The 19231-nt window shown below is 42.3% G+C and overlaps 3 protein-coding genes across 3 annotated transcripts in view; 2 read left to right on the forward strand and 1 right to left on the reverse strand.

Annotated features, from left to right (window-relative positions):
- The first annotated feature begins 21 nt into the window (after positions 1-21).
- Positions 22-7212, forward strand: DNAJC14 (DnaJ heat shock protein family (Hsp40) member C14). Its single transcript, XM_037847687.1, has 7 exons — positions 22-1058; positions 1500-2962; positions 4900-5006; positions 5218-5337; positions 5688-5848; positions 5943-6045; positions 6223-7212. Exons 2-7 carry the CDS (start codon positions 1556-1558, stop codon positions 6434-6436), a joined length of 2112 nt encoding a protein of 703 aa, XP_037703615.1. The 5' UTR covers positions 22-1058; positions 1500-1555; the 3' UTR covers positions 6437-7212.
- Positions 7213-7405: 193 nt separating this feature from the next.
- On the reverse strand, positions 7406-10060 carry ORMDL2 (ORMDL sphingolipid biosynthesis regulator 2). Its single transcript, XM_037847694.1, has 4 exons — positions 9859-10060; positions 8829-9003; positions 8496-8647; positions 7406-7879 (listed from the first exon to the last, which is right to left on the reverse strand). Exons 2-4 carry the CDS (start codon positions 9000-9002, stop codon positions 7744-7746), a joined length of 462 nt encoding a protein of 153 aa, XP_037703622.1. The 5' UTR covers position 9003; positions 9859-10060; the 3' UTR covers positions 7406-7743.
- Positions 9928-19231, forward strand: part of LOC119543056 (SAP domain containing ribonucleoprotein) — a 42389-nt gene continuing 33085 nt past the window's right edge. Inside the window, exons 1-2 of the mRNA XM_037847693.1 lie at positions 9928-10310; positions 18878-18977. Coding sequence (XP_037703621.1) covers positions 10275-10310; positions 18878-18977 — 136 coding nt within the window. The 5' untranslated portion in view covers positions 9928-10274. The remainder of the gene's footprint in view (positions 10311-18877; positions 18978-19231) is intronic.

A 19231-nucleotide genomic window follows, 5' to 3' on the forward strand; every position in this document is an offset into this window, starting at 1 on the left:
GGGTGGTCGGGATCGGGAACCCGGGGAAGGGACTATTACTGGTCTAGGGGCGGCAGGGGGCTTATTGGTGGAAAAACCTGCGGGCTATGGAAGGGGCACTAACAGGAGCGGTGTAAGAAGCTAGAGGCTTGTGTTACACGAGTGGACAGAAGGCGAGGGGACCCAACAGGGTCTGAGTGGGGCGGGGGCACGAGTCGACGTCGACCGAACGGAGCGGTATGCAAAAGAGATGCAAAGCAGCATGCAGATGAGTGCGGTGTTGTCTGGTTCTCGGCTCAGACTCTAAACCCAGCGGAGCTACGCCCCCAGTATCCTCGCTTCGCTTGCTGACGGGGCCTGGGAGCTGCGTCCAGAAGGGCGGATCTGGGCCGTGGGAGCTGCAGTTATAAGACAGCTGGGTTAGGCGCTGGGAAGACACAAGGGTTGCCAGGAAAGGAGGCGCAGCGCCGGGGAGCCAGGGCAGAGGCTGGCCGGGGACACTTTCCCCTTCGCCTCGGCAGGATTCAAACGGCCTCTGACCTCGGCTGCGGCCTACAGGAAAGGGATTAGGGTGGTGGCTCCTTTGCGCTTCCCGGTTTTGTCTGCAAGGGAAACAGACTGTGGCTCGGTGGCTCTCCTCCGTCTCCCAGTCTCGACAGAGTCCAGGAATACAGCCAGACGAACCCTGAGAATTTGCCCCCATCCGCCAGCTTTGCTGCAGCTCCCACTAGCCACACTTCCAGCGGCGAAACCAGCCAGATTCCCAATTTAGCGCGCCGAGGGCAGCCGCAGAGGACCCTTTAAGGGGCGGGCCCAGTACTTCCCCAGGACCGCCTCCTCTGATTTGACTCAGGGTTTGCGGGATTGGCTCGCGCCTCGGCCAACCGCTTTTTCTTTTCCTTCCCGTCTCTTCCCTGGTGACCCCGGAAGTGGAAGTAGGCGCTGGTCGGCAGCCGCGGCGGGGACGGAAGGCGGAAGCAGAGCGTGAACGGGAGGCGGAGCCGGGGGAGCTGCTCTCGTAGCTCCCCCTGGCCCCAGGCCTAGCTCCCCGAGGGGGGAGGAGTCACCGCCGCTTTTGGGTACGTTATCTTCGCCCCCTTTGCGCAGCCGGAGGTTCCCTGGTTGTCTCCCTCGGGCAATCCCAAGCTCCGTCCTCAGGTTTTCCTTTAGGAGGGTACGGTCCCCACCCTTTTCTGACAGCCTGCGGCCCCCCTTTTCCGTCTGTCTTTCCCTTTTTCTTAGAGTGACCTGAGGACCACACCCTTTGTGACACCTCCCTCTCTCTGATTTAGGATTATAGTTCTCTGGGGAAAGAAAAAAAAAAAAGAGGAATTTTGGGGTGGGGGGAAGCAGGATTGTGGTTCGTCTAGTTCGGGCTTTTTGCTGGGAGTAATGAATGCCCCAAAAGAACTTGGGAAGACTAGGGGGTAGGTACATTAAGTGTATCCTCGACTTAAGATTATCTACCCCTTCTCTTGGTTCCATCCTTGACCATCTCCACCTTGACACCTTTGTTACAGGCATCAGAACTTACCATGATGGCTGTGACCTAAAACCTTCAGAAAGCCCCGGGGTCATGGCCCAGAAGCACCCCGGAGGAAGAGGGTTGTGTGGAGCCCACCACGGTGGTGGTGCATCCTTCAGGACTTTAGGATCCTCCGTGGATCCTGATATACTTTCATTCTCAGGACTCAGGGACTCAGCGGGGACAGCTCTTAATGGTACCCGTTGCCTCACGGAGCACTCCGATCCTAGGTACACACAGCCCCCAAACCCAGCTCACTGGTCGGATCCAAGCCATGGCCCTCCAAGGGGTCCAGGACCCCCCAGGGATGGAGAAGATCCTGATCAGAGTGAGGCATCTTCAGAAGAGTCAGGAGTGGACCAGGAACTCCCAAAAGAGAATGAGATTGGGTACCAGGAGGATGGGAACCCTTCTTTTCTTTCCATTCCACTTGCTTGCAACTGCCAGGGAACCACTGGAATCCCTGAAGGGCCTTATTCTGAGGGAGGAGATAGCCCTTCTAGCAACTTTTGCCACCACTGTACTTCTCCAGCCTTGGGAGATGAAGAGTTGGAAGAGGAATATGACGATGAGGAACCTCTTAAGTTCCCCAGTGATTTTTCACGTGTGCCCAGTGGAAAGAAACCACCACCCCGGAGACAGCGGCACCGCTTTCCAACCAAGGAAGATACCCGAGAGGGTGGACGCAGGGATCCCCGGTCCCCTGGTCGACATCGGCTGGGCCGGAAACGAAGTCAGGCAGATAGACGCAGAGGACTGGGATTGTGGGGAGCAGAAGAACTATGTCAGCTTGGACAGGCAGGCTTCTGGTGGCTGATTGAACTGCTGGTATTGGTGGGAGAGTATGTGGAAACTTGTGGGCATCTCATCTATGCATGCAGGCAGTTGAAAGGCAGTGATCTGGACCTTTTTCGAGTCTGGGTGGGAGTTTGGGCTGGACGACTGGGTACCTGGGCCCAGGTGATGTTCCAGTTGCTAAGCCAGGGGTTTTGCTGTGGGGCAGGGCTGTTCACCCGTTTTCTTAGGCTATTGGGTGCTTTGCTGCTCCTGGCCCTGGCCCTCTTGTTGGGCTGTCTACAATTGGGTTGGCGGTTTCTGGTGGGACTGGGCAACTGGTTAGGCTGGAGGGGTAAGGCCACCTGGCTCTTATCTTGGCTAGATTCTCCTGCCTTGCAGCGTTGCCTGACTCTGCTGAGAGATAGCAGGCTATGGCAGCAGCTGGTAAGAATTGTTCATTGGGGTTGGCTGGAGTTGCCTTGGGTCAAGCAGAGGACCCACAGGCAGGGGAATGCACCTGGAGCTAGTGGGCGCTATTGCCAGCCTGAACAGGAAGTGGCTCGACTCTTGACTATGGCTGGAGTTCCTGAGGATGAACTAAACCCTTTCCATGTGCTGGGAGTTGAAGCCACAGCATCAGATGTTGAACTGAAGAAGGCCTATAGGCAGCTGGCAGTGATGGTAAGTACCCTTCCCCTCTGTTCCCATCTTTTCTATTACAGTTTTGGAAAGCATGGAATAAAGGGCAAGAAGAGTAGAGTGTTAATGTGAAGCTGACGAGTAACATTCTTAGAATACCATAAAGACTTTTCCCCCCCTCTACTAGGGGATCTGAGCTTCCCTTCATTTTAAGTTTTTTTTTTTTTTTTAATGATAAGGAATGAACCAGTGTTGGACTCACTCACCCTGGAATATCCAGGTAAAGTCCTGAATAAGATGGAGAAGAGGTGTAGTCAACCATTCAGCTGTTCTCCCCTAAACAAATGAGGGTTTGTTGAACACAGGAAAATCCAACTATCTCTCCTAGAGAATCAAGTGTGGACTTAGTGTGGAAGGTTCAGGGAGCTCAAGTGAGTGATTATCTCAGAACCAGTTGGAAGAAAACTATTTCATCACCAGCAATGCAGAGAAATTAAGGAAAAGGGAATGGAACCTCAAATCATACAGCAATATGTGTATAGGTGTGTCATACATGAAAATATGGTTGCTTTTTATAAGGGGGTTGCAGGTTGGAGGTGTGATGTACCATATGCTTGAGGAAAATGGTTTACTATAAGCATGCAGTCAAGTTGCTGTTAGAAGTTGATAATAGGTTGCTGTTATTACATGCTTGTTGTATTTCTGTATAAGTAAAACTGTATTATGAATATAAGAAATGTGTGCAAATTGTATTGGAGGCCTATTTTTACTGAGTTAATGGAAATGGATTGTTAAAATATCACTGTGCAAATTCCCTCAATGGTTATGTGATGCCAAAGAGGAACAGACTACCAGAATTTCTCTTTTAACTATTCAAGGCATAATAAACTGTCAGCGTTGTAACTTACCAAAGGACTGAATTAGTTTGGTGGGAAATGCATACCTCTTAATGGATAGCCTAGGAAATTCTTAGAGTTGGGAACTGCTTACACTCAAATTGTTACTTTTCCCACTTTGTCTTTTTAGCAGACATCCCCTCTTGGGAGATATCACTCTTAAAAAATTCTCATTTTTCAACTTCTCTTAGAGGTGTAAATACCCCCATCCTCAACATACCCCTCCCAACACTCCAAGGTTCTCTCAGGTACAGGTCAGAATGTCCAAGTTTCTTTTATAGAACCCCTTACTGCCTTTACTAGTCTGGGCCAGAGTGCCCATGACCAAAACACTGTTTTGTTTTGCCTGGAAATGTGGGAGATTTAAAAACATGATGTTTATTTGGCATCAGGTAGGAGGCTAGCTCTACCTCTGTATTTTTAGAGAATGGGGATCAGAACAACCAGGAAGCTGTAGGAAGAGGGATTATTCATTTTGGAGAAAAGACTCAAGAGTGGATAAAAAGCCTGTGAGGATCACAATATGTTGTTTCATTTCTGGGAAAGAAAGAAGAGCAGACTATTGTAGGAAGTTTTCAGTAGACAGGAGAATTTTCCAGTTAGAAAAGAATGAATTTGAGGAACTCTGGAACTCTCACTTTATGACTGATAATAAAATTAAACATAGAGACTTAGTATGTGGCTGCCAGGTCCCTGTTTTCTGAGACATGGGACTTTCAGTGCTAAAACTGGGACAGTCCCAAACTATGATGGTGGATTGCCTTAGTGCTAGATTCTGTTTTATGCACTTCACATGTATTCTCATTTAATCCTTTCAACAATCCATAGTTGATACCATTATTACACCAGTTAACACTGGAAAAGCTGAGCCTCAGAGAAATTAAAATATTCAAGATCATTTAGCAAATAAGTAACAGAGCTGGAACTTGAACTCCTATGTCTGCAGAGCCAGAGCAATTAATCATTAAGCTATATTAATTCTCTAAAGGGTGGTGAAAGAGAACCCTTTGATATGGTTATTTTGATCCAAGATAGGGAAGTGGGTGGGAATAGACTTGTGATGAAATCTGTTTGTCTTGGTAGGTCCATCCTGACAAAAATCATCATCCCCGGGCTGAGGAGGCCTTCAAAGTTTTGCGGGCAGCCTGGGACATTGTCAGCAACCCTGAAAGGCGAAAAGAATATGAAATGTAAGTTGGAGATGAGAAATGGTCAGTTGAGGTAAACGTAAAATCCTCAGTAGCAGAGGCCTCTGGACTTGTGGATGGAGGCTTTTTTAGAGGCCAAGAAAACTGAGGTTGCTTTTTTTTCTCACTGGCCAAGGGCTTAATAAGCCAATAGATCTTTTCCCTTTTGTCTGTTCCTCAACACCTTTTGATTTACAAAGCCTTTCTTCCTTAGGAAACGAATGGCAGAGAATGAGCTGAGCCGGTCAGTGAACGAGTTTCTATCCAAACTGCAAGATGACCTCAAAGAGGCAATGAATACTATGATGTGCAGCCGATGTCAGGGAAAGCATAGGTATGAAACAGGACAGGGATGGGTTAGCCATAACTCAGGAATTGGATAGCCAAAGACCTTTCTTGTGGGTATTATTGGTACTTGAGGGATACATGTGGCTAGTAAAAAAGTCCCTGAGGTTTCTACCTTTGCCATACTGTCAGAGAATGGGGATTTGATTTAGCAGTGCATACAAAATGAGTATTTTTATCTGTAAGATAGAAAGTTGAGGGCTGAGTATACACAGACATACATTAACGAGCAGAGATAGTGTTAGATGTTTTAGCCATATTTATGAGTAATGAGACTGGAGTAATGACCTAGATAGGCTTCACAAATTATTGAGAAATTACCTTTTTGTTGGGTTGTAGGAGGTTTGAAATGGACCGAGAACCTAAGAGTGCCAGATACTGCGCTGAGTGTAATAGGCTGCATCCTGCAGAGGAAGGAGACTTTTGGGCAGAGTCAAGCATGTTGGGCCTGAAGATCACCTACTTTGCACTGATGGATGGAAAGGTGTATGATATTACAGGTACACTTCTGTCCTCTAGAAGTATGGATCCATACTTCTGATCTCATATTTGCTCTAAACTGGTGTTTTGGCTAATTACATTTCATGTTTGCAGAGTGGGCTGGATGCCAGCGTGTGGGAATCTCCCCAGATACCCATAGAGTCCCCTATCACATCTCATTTGGCTCTCGGATCCCAGGCACCAGTGGGCGTCAGAGGTAGGTGGTATTTCTTGTCAATAATCCATCCATTGTTCTAATTTTGAATATGGTTTCAGACGACATACTGTTTAGGACATCTAGCAGGAAGTTGGGGAGCTGACTGTCTCTTTAACTGAGGTAACCATATGACTCTAGCAATATCTCTTGCCTCATTATTTCTTGTTTTCCTTTTAGAGCCACCCCAGATGCCCCTCCTCCTGCTGACCTTCAGGATTTCTTGAGCCGGATCTTTCAAGTACCACCAGGCCAAATGTCCAATGGGAACTTCTTTGCAGCTCCTCAGCCTGGCCCTGGGGCCACTGCTGCCTCCAAGCCTAACAGCACAGTACCCAAGGGAGAAGCTAAACCGAAGCGGCGGAAGAAAGTGAGGAGGCCCTTCCAACGCTGAGACCCGTTCTCTTCTATCCTTAAATCAATGTCAGGGAGTCAAAGGGCTGTGTACAGCACAGGATGGAGTTTGATTTGTTTATTTTTAAATATTTAACAAAGGGAAAATTTTAAGCTCAAATTGTTCACTCAGTACTTCTAGAAGCCCCTGAACCACTTTTTCTCCTTCCCCCGCACCCAGGAACTGAATCTTATCTTCTGACAATACCAAAGAAATAGGAGGTGGCTAGAACAAAGTATCTAGGGCCTGGAACCTGGGCTGGACAATATATCCCATAGTAGTGTGGGAACTGGGTATTTCCTTGGGGTCTGTATGCCTTTGTCCTGTCTTTTGCTTTTAGAGCAGATGACTCCCCACCCCCCCTCTTTTAAAACTGAGTCTCTTATTTCTTGAACCATTTCAAGAGCAAATCCCTCTGCCCCCTTATCCCTGGTCTAGACTAGTTAAAAGACCAGAAAAAGAAAGCAATTGGCCCAACTTATAGGAGATGTATAGCGTTCAGAGAGAACTCTGAATTCTTCCATCCACGGACTTTGATCTTGTGGGTCATCACGCAACTACAGGCTTGTTGCTGCAGGGATGGCCAAAATTAATAATTTTTAAAAAGCAGACTTATGCCCTTTGCCCTTGGGTGAGGGGAAAGAATAAGGGGGTCCCCAGCAGCTCTCATACGATCCAAGGGTTTGTATTTTTTTAAGTTTGTTCATATTTTTATGTACATATCTATTTAAAGCCAGGGGATTATCTTTCTATAAACATATAACTGGCAATCTGTATTTTCCCTCTCTTCTTTGCCCCATGTAGCTGAAGTCCTTTTTCTCATTTGAGAATCCTTTCCATACTGTTAGCTGAGAGTGAAGGGCACCCCCTACTGGACCAAGGGAGAGAGGATTAAACAGTAGCCTTAGAGAAGTTTTATACAGTAAGTCATCATTCCCTCTTTCCCTACACTTTCTGCAGACCATATTGTAGCCATATCTGAAAAAAATTATCTTTATTATAAGGAAAATACACAGCAAAACAGAGCTGCAAAAGAGGTGTGTGAAGAAGATATGGAAAATTTTAATCAACAAACAACTGCCCAAACATGGCTTCCTGCTGTGGAGGAGAAGGATTTGGCCCTTGTCTCACCTGCCTTTCCTGATTCAAAGAAACCTGCTCCTAGCAGGGCTGGACCCAGGCAGCCCCATTTTCCAATCTCTTCTTTTTCTGGGAGTTTGAGAAGGGTTGTACAATATGAAGAAGAAGGAAGGATTTGTAGCCGTTTGTTCCAATGTCTTCTCCATGCCTGTCTGCAGTCACCTCCCTCAGTACTTGTTGATCCCAAAGAGACGAACCCCATGGAACTGGGGCAACTTAGGCAGCAGTACACTGAGCAGTGAGGCTGTGTTGATTAAGAAGTGAGCAGCATCATACTTGGTGTAGAAGCTGGCCAGGAGGTAGCTGGGGAGAGAAGAAACAGAGTGAGATTGGCCTTCCCTTTTATATTCATGCCTTTCCAGTAACTTTCTTTTCTATTTTAAATTACCAGTTCTGCATGTAGTCTTAGGACATCTGAAAACATTGCAGCCATATCAACAGTATTTATTTTTGGGTTGGGGATATCATGAGATGGCACCTTTAACTGGAGATTATAAGTCAGTTTGTGTTTCTTCATTGTTCATAACAGGTGACAAATGACAGCTGCAGCTGTTTCAGCCTATATGAATATTAAGGATCTTAATTTGTTTCTAGTCTCCACAGTTTTCACAGATGAACATCAGTTCTGCCTCTATTCACTTCTGTTTGGAATTGTAAAATCATCTGATTTTATTTGGCATTTTATCATTTCTCAGTCCCCCTCCATTCCCCTACCACCAAAGGAGGTGGCAAGGAATGCTTGATTACTATCTTCTACTTTTTACTTCTCTCCCTAATAACTAGTATACCATGGTATCTTCTAAGAGTCTTAGATTGGTAGATCCCCTTTTAAACGCCTCGCTGTGGGCCTTTGTACCTGGCTTTTTAAAGTGTTTTCCAATCTAGCATCACCCATTACCAATCTCCTTCCCAAACTCACAGTACAATAGGAGAGATGCTAAGGAACTTGCGGGAAGAGGTAAACTGGAGCCCATAGTCCATTTGCTCCCAGTGTGTCAGGAGTCGTGCCTTTCCTTGGTCAGGGGTCTCAAAGGGTGTCCCTTTCACCGTATGTAGAAAGACGTACATAGCCTAGGAGGAGGGAAAGGACAGGGTGAGGGGGGAACAGAAGGTAGTCTTTCAGCTCAAGAATTCTGCTAAGGTAGGAAATAGGGGATCCCAGAAGGAAGGCAAAATCCTCAAAGAATTGGTGATTTTATTTTGTTTTTGGTTGGGGAAGACCTGGGGTAGGTGTGTGTGGTTTAGTGCTCACCAAGTTATGGATGACGTTGGTCAGGGTCCAGACAACAGGAATGCTGAAGAAGGGGATGCTAAGTAGAACCACATGCAGCAGTCCTACCAAGATGATGTAGGCCAGCCAGATGCCACGGCTATTCATCACTCGAGTGTTGGGATTTACTTCACTGTGTGCCACCCCCACATTCATCCTAGTACAGTGGGAGAATCAGGCAGAAGTATAAACTCAATTTCCTCTCCTTTGAGCTTGTTTTCCCAGTTGTCTCCCGAATAGCCCAAATCCCCTGAACTCTGCTGAGGATGGAAGAACTTTCCCATCATGCACAAAGGAAAAATTGCAGTCTTGGGGAAAATTTTCAAAAGTAAGAAAAGCCCTCCCTACATTTTAGAGACATATGGTAATTTTTACTGATCCTCACATTTCAACTGTAATGTGAAGGATTAAGTTTAGGCTTGGGGGACCTGCTTCAAGAAGCAAGAGAAACTTAGGAGTATCTCATTTTACTATCCTTAAGAAGTTAGTAAGGAATTAGGAAGAGGTTATATAATCTAGATTTCCAGAAGACGGTCCTGGGATTCAATCAAGGAACCACTAAGGAGAGTTCGGGGGTAAAGCTACTTCTAATTCCCACCTTTTCTGGGGTTTGTCCGCCCTGTTTCTCATTTTCTTTGCTCGTAAGCAACAAACATCCTCATTCCTTCTCTCAAGTGTGGGGCGCTGAAAGAACTTGCCCTGGGCTTCTGAAGGGCTAGAAAGGGACCCGAGTTCAATATCTCGAGGGATGGAGCCCTAGCGCATACTCTGGGGGCTCTTCTGGTAGTTTGAACTCGGCTCTAAAATCGCGCTAACTCTAAAACTGATGCCTGGTTCGGAAAGAGCCCTTGTCCACCGCCCCTCTCTACCTAAAATATCCTAAATCCTAACATTGAGCCCGTCCCATGCTCCTCCTGGCTTTCCTCTTTCGTTCTTCGTTTCCCCTCACTTTCCTTTTGCCTCGCCCCATTTTTTCTCAGCACCCCCTTTTCAGTCTCCCTCCAGCCCTTACCTGTCAACTTCAGAGGCCCGTCCGGCCCGGGGCGCAGCGCTCGCTTCCACACCTGTGGTCTCCAGGAAGCAGCCTCCCTCCGCCCATTTGCACTCTCCTTATTGGTGGAACACAATCAGCGCTGCCACCACTCATTGGTTGGCTGTCTGCAATGGAACGCACAATTTGTCGCCATTTCCGTCGTCTGGAAGACGCAGAACCCACCCTTCTCTCTCTCCCACCTTTTGAGATAGGTGGGGAAAGTTGCGAAGAAGAGCGAGAGCGACGCCAGCTATTAACTAATGGGGAGAGCTGATAGTGTGAGGTGGAAGTAAGACTGACAGCGATTGGTCGGCCAAGGTTCTCTGCGCCTAGGCGGGAGCTCCTGGAGGCGGAGGCAGCGGCAGGAGCCCCAGCAGAGTGGAGGGGGTAACAAGATGGCGGCAGAGACGGTGGAACTCCATAAGCTGAAGGTACCGTGAAGGGGGGAAAGGCTGAGTTGGATATTTCTAGGAGCTGAATTTTGCAGGGTGGCCTGCGCCTTCTCCTACTCGTTCTCTTTGCAGACTTTTTCACTTCGTTTTCCGGCTCCCTCCGTAGTTAGTCAGCTTTTCTTTTGTGCTTCCCTTCTTCCCCGCTACGCCTTCCCTAATTTCCCATTTCTTCCTGCGGTTTTACTGTTATCTTTACCTGTTATTTCGGCGCCCTGGCTTTCTTCATCGCTGTATCATCCGTCACCTTTCCTTTCTCGTTTCTCGTCAGAGCCGCATTACGTCAGGGATTTCCTCCTCATCTCCCCAATGCCGAACCCAAGACCCCTTTTTCTTCCTTGGGTTGTCTGTTGTTCACAGCTGAGATTCCCCTGTTAGCCAGGTACCTTTGTGTATTTCTGAATCCAAACGTGATCCAGAAAATGCTTCCTCTCCTTTTCTAGTGGGTTTACGCCCCCACCCTCCGGGTGAACTTTGAACCCTGAGAAAGCCCTTAGGCCTCTGGGTGAGGCTTGGTCTTCTGGAGGGCTTACGAGTTAGTAAAAGGCACTGAGGCTTAGGTTTAAGTTTTTCGAGTTCTCTCACTTTGCCCCCCGCCCCCCCCCCCCCCAATGCCAGCCTTCCTCCCCGCTCCTCTCCGAGAGAATTTACAGTTGCAGCACTGTAGAAAAACAGTTCCAAGGCTAGGGTTATCTTGTCCCATTTCATATCGCAGGTGAGACCCTGCATCTCTTGGTGTCACTGCTGGGTGACACTTCGAATCACAGAAGCTGTTTCAAGTTCTGTGTCTTTTGGGAATCTTGGTAGCTTTTTCACACTTAGATTAACATTAACCTGGAAGAAAAGAGTAGGTTCTTTTAGGGTAAATTAAGAGAATGTCTTGATTAGTTGTCCATTTGTGGTTTTATGATAGTTTTCCCATCACATGTTTTGGTCACATGTCATGGGAACTTTGAACAAACCAGGCTGATTTCTGCTGAAGCTGAAAAGTGATCCTTCAGAGCTTAATGACCAGTATTTTTAAGGGAAGAAGAATAGGGAGAGTTTCTTCAGTCACTTAGTAGTTGACACTAGTTAGCTTTTTTGTGAAAGCTGATATATTTCTTACCCTTGGATTCTAAGCTGTAGAGTGAGTTTTCTGTTATTCTGGAGTTACTGTTAAGTTGGTGACACTGAAACATGTAGTTTATATCAGTGTTCTAATATTTATCATGATAAGTAAAAAAAATTGAGCAACTACCTGTATTATATGTATGCTTATTTATATGTAAATTACGTAGGTACTACTATACTGTTATGTATGTTTTAAAATATACACAAAAAAGGAATTTTTGAATGGATGAGCCAAAAAGGAATTATGAATAGAAGATCTAATATTTTCTTTTGTTCATCTCATTTTTGAAATCCCTGGAGTAAGTCACTAGCTTCCTCTGTGACTTGCTTTTATGGATGATAAATTGTGTTTTTCAGGTCTATATTAAATTTGCATTTGTTTGTTAAATCACTTTTACAAAATGACCTCTTACCTGATTTCAGGCATTATAATCTAAGAAAACATGAGGCACTCCTGACAGCCTAAAAAGGACTCACTCTTTTAATCACATTTGCTTGTCTTTGCTTTTTCTCTAGAGCACTTCTTAACCTTTTGGAGGTCACAGATATCTTTGAAACTCTGATGAAAGGTATGGACCCTTTACCCAGAAAAAGGCATGTACACATACTTTGCATGCAGTTGAGGGGCTTCATAAAACTACCTTGTAGCCCTGAAGAGTCCATGGACCTCTGGTTAAGAACCCATGCCTTTAATTCTGACTTCCAGGATAGTTAATGTTTGGTTACTCTGTGATTTTGATGGAGTGATCCTGATTTCTGGGTTGACTTAGGGTTTCTTCACTTTTAAAAAAAAATCTTTCCATTTTTATAAAGAAAATGTGGGGCTTTAGCATGGGACTTCAGAGGAAAGGTACAAGCTTTAAAACAGAAGAAAAAGTATTGTATTATCTATCTGAATTGATGTGAAAGTCCACATTGACTGCTGACTTCTGGAGATTTTTATAGAAGTGTGGTCATTCTGACACAAGTGGGAAGAGAGACAAAACTGTGGATGCAAATGTTTTTTGAACTGTAACAGTACCATATTTCCAAAGAGAGAACAATAAGACATTTGTATTATTGAAGCATAAAGTACACATATATGGGTGGTTAAAGGTTGGAAGGGAAAGTAGGTGAACTAGGTGACTATAAAGGTAGAGGGCCGTCTAAGTCGTGTACGGAGTTTGGCTTTTGTTGTGTAGGAAGAAGGGAGATGTTTTTTGGAAATTTGAAAGGAGGAGCCTCATGTGACCAGTTTATATTCTACTGGCAATATGGAGAATGGACTCTGAAGGGGGAGAGATTTCATCAGTTACATGTTTATTATACTAGTCACTCCCCTGCCATTTTCTCCTGCTTAGTTTCTCACACTACAACCACATTGGCCATATTTATTTCTTCATAATGGCTTTGTTTGTTAGTAGCTAACACTATATGGCAAGCAAAGTGGAAGCTGTTTCCATACAATAACTGATTGATTGAATTTTCCCAATAACCTTATAAGGTAAATACTATTAATACTTTTTTAAGATGAGAGAACCCAAACTTGCACAGCTAGTAAGCAGTGGCTGAAACCCAGACAGTCTGTCTCCAAAATTCATATTCTTAATCACAGTGCACTACCATCTCTCCTCCTTACCTCAGAACACAGAAGCTTCATATATGCTGCACTTTGAATTTCCTTTTGGCTACAGTGCTCCTGCCACTTCCCCTCTAACTTCCCTCCCCCCATATAACGTTTGTCTAAGTGACTATTCACCATTCAGATGTCAATCAAATGTCATTTACCCAAGAAAGCCTCCCCTCTTCTCCCTTTCCACACATATGATCAGGCCCCTTTTTATGTGCTTTCGTAAGACCTCATGCTTAAAAAAAAAAAAAAATCAACTATTTATATGGTCATTGATTGTCTTGTTCCCCTACTAGATTGTAAGCTTGTGTGGGCAAGGACTCATTCGGTTTTCCTTCTGATTACATCCCTGTATCTAAGATAATGCTTGACACACAGTAGGTGCTCAATAACTTCGTCAAATGATTAAACATGTTAAAATCTGAAAACATGTAGTGGCTATTAGAATGGGAATGTTAGAGAGATTTGAAATAAAGAATCAGAAGTGTTTATAGATCAGTGTGGAAGAGAAAATGATAAGTTCAGTTTGGGGCTTAAGTGTTTTGGGGACATTCACTGGAGATGTCTAGCAGTCAGTTGGAAATGGGTTTTTCACTCAAGAGCTGAGAGCCTGGTGGTAAAGGTTTGGGATTTATCTAGAAAATAATTATTGAGCCTTTCCCATGTGCCACCTACCATAGGTGCTGGGGATACAGCAATGAACAAAACAGAGAAAATACTTGTCCTCATTAAGCTTGTATTTTACTGAGAGAAGGCACAATAAATAAATAGAATTTATACTGTGTCAAATGGTGAGAAAAATAGGAAAGGGTGATAGGTAGTACAGTAGGAAGGACATTTTAATTTTAAATAGGGTGACCAGGGAAGGCCTGATTGAGAAGGTTATGTTTAAGCAAAGACTTGAAGGAGTTGAAAGAATGAGCCCAGTGGAAAGTGTTAGAGGAGTAGCAAAAGAAACCAGTTTGGCTTATCAGAGTGAGCGGTAGTAGTAGGAATAATAAGGGAGGAGGAGTCACAGAAATAAGGATGAGGGCAGGTAGCAGATTACATAGGGCCTTGTATGTGAGTGTGTTTTTTTCGGTTGTTGTTTTCCATTTGAAAAAAAAATTCATGATAAACTATACATAACATAAAATTTGTTATTTTAACCATTTTCCAATGCACAGTTGGGTGGTGTCAACATATATATATATTTTTTAAATACATTTTTTATTGTGAAATTTAACATATATACATAACAGTGATAACTTTCAAAGTACGATTTAACAGGTAGTTGGAGAGCAAATTTCAAAGAATGTTTTGGGTTACAGGTCAACAATTTCAGTTATTTCCTTATTGTGAAGTACAGCATATATACAAAAAGGTGATACCTTTCAAAGTACAATTTAACAAGCAGTTATATATGTAATTTCAAAGAATATTATGGGTTATAGTTCCATCATTTCATTTATTTCCTTCTGGCTATTCTAATACCCTAGCATCTAAAGAAAAGAATATTTATTAAAAGACTTAGTAAATCCTATCTTGTCTATTGCTACCCCTTTCTCTCATTTAATCACTTCCTTGATCTTCAGAGGTGTCTAGGCAGTGACCACCTTATTTCATATTGAAAAGGGATGTCGACATTATGGGGAAGGGAGCTGCATCTGGTTGTTCTTAAAGAGGCTATTGCCTCTGGTGATTGTTAGGACTCTCATCTCTTAAGGAGATGAGGAACCAGTGAAGATTTTTGAATATAGGAGTGATATGATCTGATTTAAATTTTCAAAAGATCACTCTGATTACTCTGTTGAGAATAAACTATTAGTGAGATGTGCTGAAGAGATTTTTTAAAAGAATTTGTATGAGAGACAGGCCAGGGTAGTAGTGTTTGAGATGGTGAGAAGGGATTAGATTTTGGCTAAATTTCAAAGTAGAGCTAACAGGATATGCTGATTAGATCCAGAGAAGTGAATAAGCATTTGGTACAAGTAGAATGAAATAGGGCCAAAGAAGGAATCTCAGTGAGAGAGAGAGAGAGAGCACGCGCGCGCCAGCCATGTCACCACCTTAGTAATTAAGATTATGGGTTTGAATCAGAGAGAAGTGAGTTGGCATGTTCGTGCCACTATAAGTTGGGGCTCATAGTACCAACCACATAGGTTTATTGTAAAGATTAAATGAGAAAATACATGCAAATTACTTAGCTCTTTGTCACATACTGATATTTGAAATAAGAACGTATTTGAGTTCCTATTTTATGAAATATTACAGGTGATTAAAAAGTGTCTCTGCCCTCAAAGAGTTTACAAACCATGTGGACAGATAACAGGTGAAAAAGATTTCTAATAAAAGATTTGAATCAAAATCCAAGATTAGTAAACTAGAAGGGATCACAGGGCAATAAATTATTAATGTCAAATGTATTATATGGTCAGTTGATCTGTCTTTCCTCTGTTGACTGGATAGGTAGAATGGAGAAAACTTTACTGACACTGAAAAATAAATAAGACATTTAAAAATTATTTTTTGAATAGGTAATTTCAGGCCGAAGTTCAGGATTCTAAAGGTACAAAAGGGTATATGGTGGAAAGTTTCCTTCCTACAACTATCCCTAACTGGCTTCCTTTTTCCAAATTCAACAAGTATTACTTATCTGTTTCTTGTTCATGCCTCTTGTGTACATACATCAAGTGTGTGTAAATATGTATATATTATTTTTACATTAATGTTAAATCCTGTATATAATTTATAACTTTTTAAAAACAGCTTTATTGAGATATAATTCACATACCATACAATTTATGTAATATACCTTGCTTTTTAAATAAATGCTTTAAAATTCTTACAGAAATGGTAAGAGTTGATATGTTAGTTCTTATTTGAGGTTTTAAAAGGTTTTTGTTCTAATAGAAATGTGCTGAAATATGTGTGAAAGAAATTACTCCATTTTCAGCTATTTTGTGTTTTTACTCATCTATTTCCCTTTTAAAATAGTATCCTAATATATGAAAATAATCCACAATATAATTCAAGTAATACAACATTATGTAGAAACAATGTATAATATTCCCATTCAACTAGGGAGTGGGTCACGGAGGTGCTGAGACCACTGCTGAATGAACAGAGACCTAGGGTTAGGGATAGGGAGCCATTGAGAGCTGAGACCTTGATGAGTAGAGGCAACTGTGAGATCAGTATTCACGATGGATGCTATTCATGCTAAAAGACCAGTTGGAACCAATTGTGCCACTTTTATGTCAGACCCAAGTCTAGATCTGATCATACTAGATCAGCATCCTGTGTAAAACCAGCACTGGCTGTCAATTTTCCTGTCACTTGGTAGCCTTTATAAGCTTTTGCCTATGTCTAGGCACTATTTTGGGAAATAAGAAGGAGAAGGCAGAACAACTATTTATGAGAAAGACTAAACTTTGCCTAAAATATTGTTTAAACCAGGAGAAAACAAAGAAATGTAGGCTTATGAGGAAAGTTTAGGAGTTACAGGAAACAAAGGAGCTGTATTTCTTTGTAAGCAAATAACCAACACTCTTCCCTAAACACAGAATTAATTATTTAAAATGAAGCGATCTCTTGAAGGTGGGATTATAGATGACTTATTTTCCTCTACACTTTCCACTATTTTCTAACTATTATATGGTGAACATAGTACTTCTGTAACAAACCAACAAAATTTTTTAATGTAACAAAAATCAGAAGACTCATTCTCTAGCTAGTTGAAAGAAAATAAAGGAATAAAGTACCAGTGTGGGAAAGATCAAGAGTCTTACTTTAAATATGGACCTTAGAGATCATCTAGAGTCTGCATTCTAGATGAAGCCTGTTCAAGTGTGGACTGCAGTCCAATGCTGATCCATGAATTACTTGTTACTGGTTAATGATGAGATACATAGAAAAATTTAGTGTAAACTTTTAGAAACTTATAGGCAGCTTGACATCACTGCTATATCCAAATTTGTGATAATTTTTCTAGTAATTAGTTTTTATTGATTTTTTTTTTTTTTTAAACGAAAGTGTTGGTCTGTGACCTGGTTGCGATATTGTAAAAAGTTGGCAGCCATGTCATTCTACTTATTTAAAAATATGTGAAATTTAAAAATCTGAGGATTGCTGATTTTATCTAATCTTGTCAAATCCTTTGCCCATAATCTATTAAGCACTTATAAAGTGCTTATTAGTTCTGTTCTAAGCACTTTACAAACATTTACATGTTTAATCTTCATAAAATAAGTATATGAGATAGGTACTGTTATTATTACCCTTTCACAGATAAGGAAATTGAGAGACAGAGAGGTTTACGTTACTTGCCCAAGGTCACACAGCTGGTAAGTGATACAGCTGGGATTTGAACCCAGGCAGCCAGGCTTCAGGGGCCATGTTTTTAACTATTATGCTATGCAGCCACTCAGCAATCACTTTTTATCTTCAGAAGCCTTTAAAAAAAAAAAAACATTTATAGTGGGTGATTATCTACCATGTTTCTCAATAGAGGGTGCTTTTGGCATGTTGAGTAGGAAAGTTCCCTGCATACCATCCTTGCCTGCTCTGCCCACTAAATGCCATTAGCACCTCATCTCTTCAATGATTGTGACCTTAAAAAAAAGTACTCCAATTTCCATTTCCAAGTGCTTCCTCCTTGGGGTGGTACTACTTCCCTGGTTGAAAACCTAGAGATGCCGAGCATACTCCCTTAGTTATAATAGTTTTTCTGTCAGAATCTGCTGTCTAACTGCTATTGGTTGGTCTTAGATCTGTACTTCAAAACCATCAAGGCCTTCTTTCAGGCCAAACATTTATTTGTGTATGATCTGCATTTATGATTTCTGGAGCTTTCCTTTTCCTGCTTGTTCTGCTTGGATCAGCATATGCATCAGTATGCTCCTTAACATAAGAATATACAACCCAGTAAGGCTAGTACCTCATTTATTTTAGATTCTATATTTCATTTACACATAGCCTAGAATTACTTTGATAGCAAATCATGTTAAACCCAAGGTCTTTATCCTTTGAATTACTGTTGAGCCATATCTCCATCTGGTTTTTTACAGCTGAAATTTTGAATATAAGTGCAGGACTTTATATTTATACCTGGTTCTTTCTAAATTGAATCTTCATTTTGGCTCATTGTCCTCCCTGAAGAGTTGTCTTTTTTTAGCTTAGTTGTCTGTAGTCCATCAATTCTCCTTCCTTCTTCTGTCATCTACAAAGGTGAAGCATGCCCTTTATATCTTTAGTTAAGTTACTGATTTTAAAATTTTCAACAGAGCTCTGTGGCATGCCATTAAATATTTTTTTCACATTGATATAAATCCTTTAATCAGTTCATTGTTGACCTTAATCTAGCTAACACATCTACCTAATTCTACAGTGGTCAGACCTGTATGCATGTATATCATAGACTGCAGTACAGGATATGGAGTAACAGATGGTGAGGAGAATCTGCTTTTTGATAATTGGATTTTCTGCTCAAAGATTCATTCTTCCCATATGCTAGCTGGCACAGTAATTTTTAGGAAAAAAAGGATTTTTTTTCCCTTAGAATTATTCAGAAATAGCTAGATTTGTAATATTAAATAGGTGCATGAGCAGATAAGAATTTTAGTAAAGTGGATGCTTAGTGTCTGTTAGAGAAGTCCTCTTGCATATTGAATATTGTTACAGGGAAGTAGAATATCTCAGGGGTCTTAGAGGCTTGGTGGGATTAAGGTCAATATTTGGGATTGGACTTTATTTTCATTATGCTTTTTTGTTTATTTGTAAGGACTAACTCTTCATGACCAGGATTAATTGTGTTAACTAAGGATAAGCTTTATTCTTTTTTTCTCAGCTTGCTGAACTAAAGCAGGAATGTCTTGCTCGTGGTTTGGAAACCAAGGGAATAAAACAAGATCTCATCAACAGGCTCCAGGCATATCTTGAAGAGCATGGTGAGTGCTTTGTGGAGGCCAGGAGTTATGTGAACCGGGAGATTAATTTTCAGGCTCTGCCACATAGAAGATTTTTTTTTACTTAGGTCATTGGCAGTATAAGCTCTAATTAACTGCATCAAGGAAACTGTCTCAATCCAAAACAATAGTTAGGATGGGGGAAAGGTTCCTTTTTTTTCCCTTAAGATGTGATTTTATTTCAGCAAATTATTTAAAAGTTAGCATGGTAATACAAGTATCATTAGACTGAGAAT

The sequence above is a fragment of the Choloepus didactylus genome, chromosome 8 (assembly GCF_015220235.1).
Source record: "Choloepus didactylus isolate mChoDid1 chromosome 8, mChoDid1.pri, whole genome shotgun sequence".
NCBI classification, from domain to species: Eukaryota; Metazoa; Chordata; class Mammalia; order Pilosa; family Megalonychidae; genus Choloepus; species Choloepus didactylus.